This window comes from Lipotes vexillifer, unplaced genomic scaffold, assembly GCF_000442215.2.
Source record: "Lipotes vexillifer unplaced genomic scaffold, Lipotes_vexillifer_v1.1 scaffold870, whole genome shotgun sequence".
Classification (NCBI taxonomy): domain Eukaryota; kingdom Metazoa; phylum Chordata; class Mammalia; order Artiodactyla; family Lipotidae; genus Lipotes; species Lipotes vexillifer.
Genome location: NW_006771408.1, coordinates 248,030 through 257,192, shown reverse-complemented (window position 1 = coordinate 257,192; position 9,163 = coordinate 248,030). Strand labels below are relative to the sequence as shown.

Genomic DNA, 9,163 nt, shown 5'->3' with positions numbered 1-9,163 from the left:
CTTCTGAGTCAAAGATAACAAATTCAGTAAGGGTGGTGGTGGGCATTTTGGCACAGGAAGTCCCTGTTAGAAGGAGGAGCAGGAGAAGCATTTTATAATTTACCAACAGATGAGTCCTTTTCTGCCTGCGTTTAAAATCTTGATTTCATTTTGAAATACCTTCCTTCCACCCATCCTATTCAATATGACAGTTTTTAAAATCCAAATGAACTAAACTAAATATATTTAATGCATTTTGAGAGGAGCAGGGAGTTGTGAATGTTGGCCAGTTCTACAGGGGAGTTTTCCGGGGCCCCGGGGTGTGGGGTTGTCCTTCTCTTAGGTCTGTGTCACTCAGGTCTGCTCTGTGTGCCATCTCTTTTACAGCCTTCCTTCAAATAACTGACCCTGGCAGTTTGCCCAGAACAGGGCCGGATATTGGTGGGTTAGTTCTTTAGCTGCCTTCAAATGGGGCCTTTCTCTCATGTCAAGGGTCAAATCCTCCTGAGAGGTTAGCCTCCTTTAAAGGCTGAATGTTTGTGTCCCCCCAAAATACATATATTGAAACCCTAACCCACAGTTTGATGGTATTTGGAGGCAGGGCTTTGGGGAGGTAATTAAGTTCAGATGAGGTCATGAGGGTGGGGCTTCCACGGTGGGATTAGTGTCTTTATAATAAAAGAAGAAAGACCAGAGCTTGCTCTCTGCCCTGTGAGGAGAACACAGTGAGAAAGTGGCTGTCTGCAAGCAGGAAGATTGTTTTCACCAGGAATGGAATCTGCCGACACCTTGATCTTAGACTTTCCAGTCTAAGAAAGTCTAAGAAATAAGTGAGAAATAAGTGTCTGTTGTCTAAACCACCCAGTCTGTGGTACTTTGTTACAGCAGCTTGAGCAGACTAAGACACATTTCATCTTGCCTTTCACATTAGGAGAGTCCCAGGGCCCCCTGCTAGACGTTCCCCATTTGTCTCCCAATCCACAGTCCCCTCCAAGGAGCACCCCTGTACGGGGGCCCTCTAAGTACAGCGGCAGGGTCATGTCCATTACAGGCTGCACGCTTTCACGGGGAAAGCTGAAACCCTGGAGTGTCACTGGAATGTTGATGGGGGCTGATTTATTCTAAAACTGAAAACTCAAGGATGTCATGCTCATGGCCTTCAAATATCTGAGGGACTGTTGTGCTAAAAAGGGAAGGGATTCATTCATTGTTGCTGGAGTCAAAGGAAGAGGTGGATTGAAATTCATTGTGGGGAGGAGACTTTTACCAATGAGCACTACCCTGCACGGGCTGGGGCTGCCTAAGGAGGGAGTGAGCCCCCTGTCACTGGAGGTGTGCAAATATCAGTAAGGGATATTTAAGAGGAAACTCATGACCTGGGGACTAGGGTTATTCTACTGCCTGGCTTCTAAGCCTCCTATCCCTCAACTGAAATCTGAGAATGTGAGTTCTCAGATTTCAGCTTTAGGATGGTTTTAAATGAGATGTCAGAAGTTGGGAAAGCAATGAAAGAAATCCACCAAAGTGAGGACCAAGCTATAAAAAAAATCTTTATTTTCATGTACCAGGATTTTTTTCTTGTTTTTTTTCTTTTTTTAGTTTTCAGCTTTTTAAAATTTTTTTCTGTTAACAGTTTGAAAAAAAAAAAAGGACCCACCAACAAAATAAAATGGAGGTTGGTTTCTTGAACTGGTTTGAGCTGGACATGAGCAATCTTCCACCCTGGCAAGCGGCGCCTTTGCGGTCCTGAACACAGCTCCTTCCCTCCAGGCCCCCTAGCCCTTTCACCCCACACCTGGTTGGCCTTCCTCAAGGGTACCCAGGCCCCAGGCCTCATGGCCTGGGAAGAAGCACTGATTGCCATCCCAGACACTCTGCCAGAACTCAGAGAACTGGGACCAATTTTCCTCTTTGGACCATGCCCATGCGTTTGCTGTTTTCTTTCTTTCTCCCTTCTCTCTAGTCCTTGATCCTTTCAGGTTTGGGATCTGATGGGGGCGGTGGGCATGGTTGAAGTGGGGAGGGAGAGATTGTGATTTCTGCCCAGACTGAGAAAAACTGGGTGGCCACCACACCTGGCATTGCCCGCCATGGCTCTGTCCTGGGGCTCTCGGGGCCTCCCGTGCACTTCCGGGCTGGCAGACAGATGTTCTGTCTTGTGGCTCAGGCTGGATTTAGGGTCCCAGCTGCTACTGACCTGAGAAAAGAGCTTTCCTTTCCCAGACAAAAGATGGAAAGGGGAGCTGAGAGTGGGCAAGCCCCCAAAACTTTTCCAGCCACTCCCCCCAACTCCCCAGAGCTCAACTTAAGAAGCTTCAGGACAGGCCACTGTTAAGAAAGAGACCAACCAAGCCGCGCTGATGGGGACAGCAGGGGCCCCACCCTCAGCAGAGTGTCTGGCAGGCTGGGCTGAAACTTGAGCTTGGGGAAGTGATTGGCTTTCTTTCATTCTCAAGTGGCCTTGCTGCTCTGGGAAGAAAGGGGAGCAACGTGGGATGCCCCCAAACTTTAGTCCGTGGTCTTAGTTTAACTTTGGGGGTTGGTCCTCATGCTGGGACCAAACTTTGTGAATCTCTGCTCTCCATCCCTCAGCCTTCACCCCTCGCAGCAAACCTTGGAGGACCCTCCTTTTCCCTGACCTCTAAAGACAGTGGGGGAAGCCTGGTGGCTCATCTTCTCCCAAGGAAGTCCCCTCTGCTCTCTGTGACCGGGTTATGGCATTCAAGAAAGGGGACACAAAATCAAGAGTGGCTTTGGGGACTTCTGGTACCTTTCCCTCTCTGAACGGCAGAAGACGTTTGCTCACATGTGTGTATTTTTGCTTTGACACTGGATGCGGGGGCAGAGGGTTGGGAGCACAGTGAGGAGGCATATGGTGTGTGTATATGTGTGTGTGTGTGTGTGGTGTGTGTGTGGTGTGTGTGTGTGTGGTTGGTGTGTTTGTGTGGTGTGTGTGTGGTGTGTGTGTGGTGTGTGTGTGTGGTTGGTGTGTTTGTGTGGTGTGTGTGGGGTGTGGGGTGTGTGTGTGTGTGTGTGTGGTGTGTGGTATGTGTGTGGTGTGTGTGTGTTTGTGTGGTGTGTGTGTGGTGTGTGTGTGTGGTGTGTCGTATGTGTGTGGTGTGTGTGTGTTTGTGTGGTGTGTGTGTGGTGTGTGGTATGTGTGTGTGTGTGTGTGTGTGTGTTTGTGTGGTGTGTGTGTGGTGTGTGGGGTGTGTGTGTGTGGTGTGTGTGTGTGTGGTGTGTGTGGTGTGTGTGTGTGTGTGTGTGTGTGTGTGTGTGTGTCTGAGTGGCTGACTGATGTTTTGGGAATGTTCTCAATGTCTGGGGGCTGGATGGCAGCTATTTTGGTCGTCCCTTGGCATCTTCCTCTGGGCAGGTGGCAGATCTTAAGAGTCATCGACACCAAGAAGAATGGGCCTTTGGAGTTTCATCTGGGTCAATCCGCATGCTTACACAGGGGGAAACTGAGGCCCAGGGAAGCCACACAGCCAGGGATTCCAGAATCCAGAGCTGGATTCTAGACTGGTGCCCTTTCTTTGCATGCGAGCGGTGTGTGTGTGTGTGTGTGTGTGTGTGTGTGTGTGTGTGTGCGCGTGCACGTGCACACGTGTGCATGTGTGACCGTGGTGTGGTGGGAGTGCGCACATAAGCATAAAGGCCAATATAGAGCTTTGTCGTCAATGGCTTTGTGGGCATGAGTCAGTCTTCTCTGAATCCTGCCTCTGGTTGGGGAAGGGGATGGAAGGATATGGACTGAGTGTGTGTCCCCATGAGTGATTCCAGCGCTGGGCTTCGAGGACTGTGCATGCATGTGTGTGTGTGTGTGTGTGTGTGTGTGTGTGCGCGCGCGTGCGTGTGTGTATGTGTGTGTGAGAGAGAGAGAGAGTGGGTGTGCGATCTCACTTGTGTAGACCGATTCTCTCTCTTTCACTTTAGTAGCACTTTCCTGGAGTAAGGAGATCTTTTCTATCAGCCCCGTGCAGCTCCCTGGGGCCTTTCTCCTCTCCCTCCTGCTTGAAGCCCAGCGCTCATCTCTCACAGCAGCTTGTTTGTTTCTTAAAATGGATTTATATATTTGTTTTCTGTTTTCTCTTTACAAGTTCCCTGCTAAATTTTAAGTCCCCCACCCCACCCCATTTTTTTTGTTTGTTTTCACAGTTTAAAGCTGGAAAAGAATTAAAAGAAAAATACTATCTGATTTTCTTGCAAGTAAATCCACTTATTATATATTTACATTTATTTATAGTCTGTGGTTTTTTTATTAAAAAAAATCACCACTTGTTTTTCCTTTTTCTTTTGTAAAAAGAAACCTTTTTGCAGTGTCATTGTTGGACCCGCTGGGCCCTGAGGGGGCTTCAGTGAGTCCAAGGACCCCCAAAGGGTCTGTGAACCCCCCTCCCAAGGGGCTGGGGGCTTATGAGTCTGGGGGTCCACCATCGCCCCAGGGTCATCGCGTGGCCCTGAGGTGAGGGGTGAGGAGGGAGAGATGCTTTATATCCCCCGGGGGGTGGGCATCTCCTGCCCCCAAGGACAGGAGCTTGGGGCAGTGACCCCAAGAGGCTCACCCTGAGGATTCCGGGGTTTTCCAGGCATCTCTGCAAGCCACCAGCAGCCATCTCCTCTCCTTCCCTTCCCTCAAGGCCTAGGAAGTCATCACAGTGGGTTAAGGACCATTAAGGACTGGGAACCCTGGGGCTGGACAAGCCCCAGGTGCACCCCCCTCCAGGCACCTTTCGGACAGGAGGGACCAGGGACTCTTGGGTCACCTGGAGGCTTACAATTGCCCCATCAATGCTGGGTGGAGCCGGCTTGCAAGCCACCTAGCGTTCCTAGGGCACCCATGCAGAAGCTCCAGGGACCTGGCAGTGACCGGGAGGCTCACCTGGCCGCGGGGCCCCTGAGTCTCCACCCCCCACTCACCCAGGGAGGCAGAGCCAGCTTGGGGTTAAAGGGAACAGAAAAGTAACTCTTCCGCATGAAAAAAAAAGTAACATAAACCCCTGATAAATGCAAAGAACATTTCCCTTCCTTTCTGTTCCTTCTCCTTTTTTTTGCTTTAATATTATCTTGGTTCCCTTGTATGTTTTCATTTAAATTGGTTTTTATTAAACGTTAAAATAATGGTACATGGGAAATCATGCATTTTCTTTTAGATTTATTTTCTATTTTTAATTTTTATCCTCTCTTGCTTTTTTTAAAGTTTGTTTTTCCTTCCCTCGTTTATAGTTTCGCACATTTTCTATTGTTTTGCTTCTTTGTTCCTCTTATATGTTGTTCTTTTTTTTTTTTTTAATTTACTTATGTTTTTCTCTTTTTTTGTTGTTTTTGCTTTTGGAAGGTTTGTCCCCTGTGGATGGTTTCGTTTCCTCCCCCTGCCCCCCCACCCCCTGGCCCACCCCGCGGGCCGCGCCCCGCCTCCCGGCTCTGCCCGGGACCCTGGCGGCGGCGGCGGCGGCGGCGGCGGCGGCGCCCGCGGCGCAGGCGAGGCCCGCGGGAGCTTCATACGGGGGTGGTCCGGCGGTTGGCGGCGTTGGAGTGGAGAGAGTCTTTGTTCTCCTTCTGGATACAGTTGTGAACTTGGAGGAAGCTGTTATCCCTGTCGGAGTTGTAGGTGGCGGTGGGCGTGGTGGCGGCCTTCAGGGGGTCCCTGCTGAGGGTGTACATGGAGATCTCCGTGGACGGCAGGGTGTTGAAGCCCTTGATGCCCGCGGGGGAGGCGTCCCTGGAGTGAGAGGGCTCGCTGGAGCGGGAGCTGGAGCGGCTGCGGCGCTGGTAGCGGTAGCGGTAACTGGGGATGCGGGTGATGGCGGAGGCCTGGAGGTAGTCCGTGGCGCGGGCCGTGGCCCGCAGCTGTTTGTGCCGGTCAATAAACATGTGCACGGCCAGCACCCCGACCATCTCGGCGATGATGAAGGACAGGGCTCCGAAGTAGAAGGACCAGCCGTACGAGTAGCTATTCTTTTTGGAGTCGCTCTTGGAAGGGTCTCCGGCATTGGCAGATATGTACACTATGATGCCAATGATGTTACTCAGACCTGCGGGCAGAGGGTGGGCGCGGGGCGGAGAGGGAAGCAGAGGGAAGGATCGTTAGTTTCCAAGGAGGATGCCAGGCCCCCGGCAGGATGAGGGGACGGGGAATTGCTGGAGGGTCTTTTCCTGGTCCAGCGTTTTCATGGAGAACGGATGGGCCGGTCTAGAGGGGTGTTGCAAGCATCACCTTACTATCCTATTATTCCATTTGGAGAGAGCTGCAAAGGGAAGAGCTAATGGAAACAGAGCTATGGGAAGAATGGAAAGAAGCAAGGGGAATCCTACAATGTACTGAGTAGTAATAATAATAGTAGTAATAATAATAATGTTTATTGAGCATTTACCACCTGCTTTCACTGCTGAGTGCTTTTCAAGGGGTTTACAGATGAGAAAACAGGTTGCAGAGAGGTCAACTAACTTGCTCAAGGCTGCACAGGGATTTGAAGCTGGTGTAGCAGGGGGTTAAGACTGGCTCCTAGAGCCAGACTGCCTGGATGCAAAGCCTCTGGCAAAGGAACCGTTGTCTGAGTTTCCACATCTGTACTGACGAACCTAGTTGCAGGGAAGGAATAAAGAGGTAGACATAGAGAATGGACTTGAGGCCCTGGGTTGGGAGGGCGAAGCTGGGGCGAGGTGAGAGTAGCATCGACATATATACACTTCCAAATGTAGAATGGTTGGCTGGTGGGAAGCAGCAGCACAGCACAGGGAGATCGGCTCGGTGCTTTGCGATGACCTAGAGGGGTGGGAGAGGGAGGATGGGAGGGAGGCTCAAGAGGGAGGGGATATGGGGACATGTGTGTGCATATGGCTGATTTGCTTTGTTGTGCAATAGAACTTAATGCAGTACTGTGAAGCAATTATACTCCAATAAAGATCTATTAAAAAAGTAATAGGACTTAACTCCTATCGGGTCATGGGGAGGATTAATACATGTGAATACATATGAGTTGATGCATGTGAGTTAATACATGAAAGCTGTTAAGTCTGCACGTGGTAGGTGCTGCTTAAACGTTAGTCGTTCTTATTAAATGGCTCATACTACGGCCCATGTTCTTTTTCTGACATCTGAAGCCAATGTGACTTGTCACGTAACTGGGCTGAGAAATGTGGTTTTGGGTGCCTGCCTGCTCCCACCTGGGTAGGACAGTGAGGGGAGAGGGCAAGTGAGGATAGGCCTAGTGTCCTGAGAGGATCCTGAGATTGGGGCCTTTTTCCAGGAGGTGGGAGAAAGATGCATCGTTGGGCTAAAGGACAGGGTCTGGGGATGGTCCTGGAGGACTCAGTGGGGGGCTCGGGCATTGCGTTGGGGCGAGGCGGGAGCCCCAGCACAGCCTGTCTTCCTTGCGACTCAGCCTGTTGCAAGGCCCGGAAATTCCTCTCTGCTCTCCCCTCCTCTCTCTGCCAGGTCCTCCCAGCCACTGGGCACCCAACCTCAGCCTTCTCCCCACTGGTGGGCCTGGACTCTGGCCCACCTGGCTCAGCAGCTGTTACCTGCAGACACAAAGAAGATGCCGGCACTCAGGATGATGTTGTGTCGAGTCTTGTAGAACTCGCTGGCTGCGATGCAGAGTCCACCCATGAAGAGCAGAATCACACTCAGGATGGGGAAGATGCTCGAGGCCCTCACAGCCCCTGGAGAACACGGAGGGTGGGGGAGAGAGAATGGCAAGGCTATGACACAGGGGTTGGGGGGAGGACACAGGAGGGAGGAGAGAGAGCAATCCACAGGAGCCGGCTGGGGGGTCGGTTATGGACACAGGACCAGAGTGGAGGTTGTTTCGCAATACTAGAGAGGGAGGGAGAGGGAGCAATCCACTGCCTCGCTCACAGCCCTTCAGGGACGCTCCACTTCCTCAAGGATCAAACCCCAGCGCTTCATGAGCCCCACAGGGCCCCGTGGGACTTGGTCTCTGCCCATCCCCACATTCCCTCTCATCCAGCCATGGCAAACTTCCCATGACTCATTAATGCATGTTTCTGACTTTTGACATACTGAGCTTTCTTCCTAGAATGTCTTTCCTGCTCTTTTTCACTCAGCAAACTTCTATTCATCCATCAAAACCCAGCTCAAAAGTCCCCCCCCCCAAAGCATTTCCTGACTTCCTTAGGCAAAGTTATTAGCTCTGTCCTCTGCACTTTGGGGCACTTGGGGCACATGGAAAAGCAGTGTGTTTTAGTGGTTGGATGCTGGCTTTAGCGTTTATTAGCTGGATGAGTTTGAGTAAGTCATCTCACCTTTGTGCCTTAATTTCCTCACCTGTAAAATAGGGATGGTGATAGTGCCTGCCTCCTAAGATTGCTGTGAGGATTAAATGAGTTAATTCTGATAATGTACTTAGATAAGTCTCTGAAGGCACATAGTAAACATTTGATAAATGATAGTTATTATAGTAAATATTTGCTTTTATATGTGTGTGTGTGTGTGTGTGTGTGTGTGTGTGTGTGTGTGTGTGTGTCCACCATAGGTCATGGGTTCCCATGAGAGCCAGGATGTAGCTGTTTTTTCAGTTATCTCTCTTCATTCGTTCTGTCCCCACCACCTAGTTCAAAGCCAAAGACACAGTAAGCCTCTGATACAAGCTCGCCTTGCGAATAAACATGGAGAGGTGGTCCAGGGAGAGGAAGAAGCTGACACATTGCAAAGAAAAAAGAAAAGAAAAAGAAAAAGCAAATTAAAAAACCCTTCAGGATAAGTTAAGAAGGAAGGGCTAACAGGCAGGAGAAGAAAATATTTTAATGAATATTTTACTCCTGTGTGTGGGAGGATGAGAGTGCAGAGGGGCACAGACGGCTGAGGGCAAAGGGAAGGCGGCAGGGGTTGTATAGTGGGGGGACAGTGTCTGAAAGATGACCCAGAGGGGTGGAGTCCTCTACAAAGTGTGTCTGGAAAGGAAAATATTTTTTTTCTATCCAGATTCAAATAGGCAGAGAGTGATCTCAGGGCTCCTGACTCCCTGTCCTGGGAGCTATGGACAGGCAGGAGACAGAGGTGTCTGGAGGCTAGTGTAAGGAAAGGGATGCTTTCTTGACATGTTTGAGTGGCTTGAATGGTAACCTAGGAAGTTGAGTCCTTTTAGACAGAGAGCCCTTTGGCTCAGCCCAGAGGTTGGCTGGGGGTCTATGTTTTGGAGGGGAAGCGCCCCCCCCCCCC

The 9,163-nt window shown here is 50.5% G+C and overlaps 1 protein-coding gene across 1 annotated transcript in view; it reads right to left on the bottom strand.

Moving 5' to 3' along the window:
- Positions 1–5,448: 5,448 nt before the first annotated feature.
- CACNG2 (calcium voltage-gated channel auxiliary subunit gamma 2) overlaps positions 5,449–9,163 on the bottom strand; it is a 120,709-nt gene continuing 116,994 nt past the window's right edge. The window contains exons 3-4 of the mRNA XM_007446733.1: positions 7,504–7,644; positions 5,449–6,014 (exon numbers count right to left, since the gene is read on the bottom strand). Of these exons, the coding sequence (XP_007446795.1) occupies positions 5,479–6,014; positions 7,504–7,644 (677 nt within the window). The 3' untranslated portion in view covers positions 5,449–5,478. The remainder of the gene's footprint in view (positions 6,015–7,503; positions 7,645–9,163) is intronic.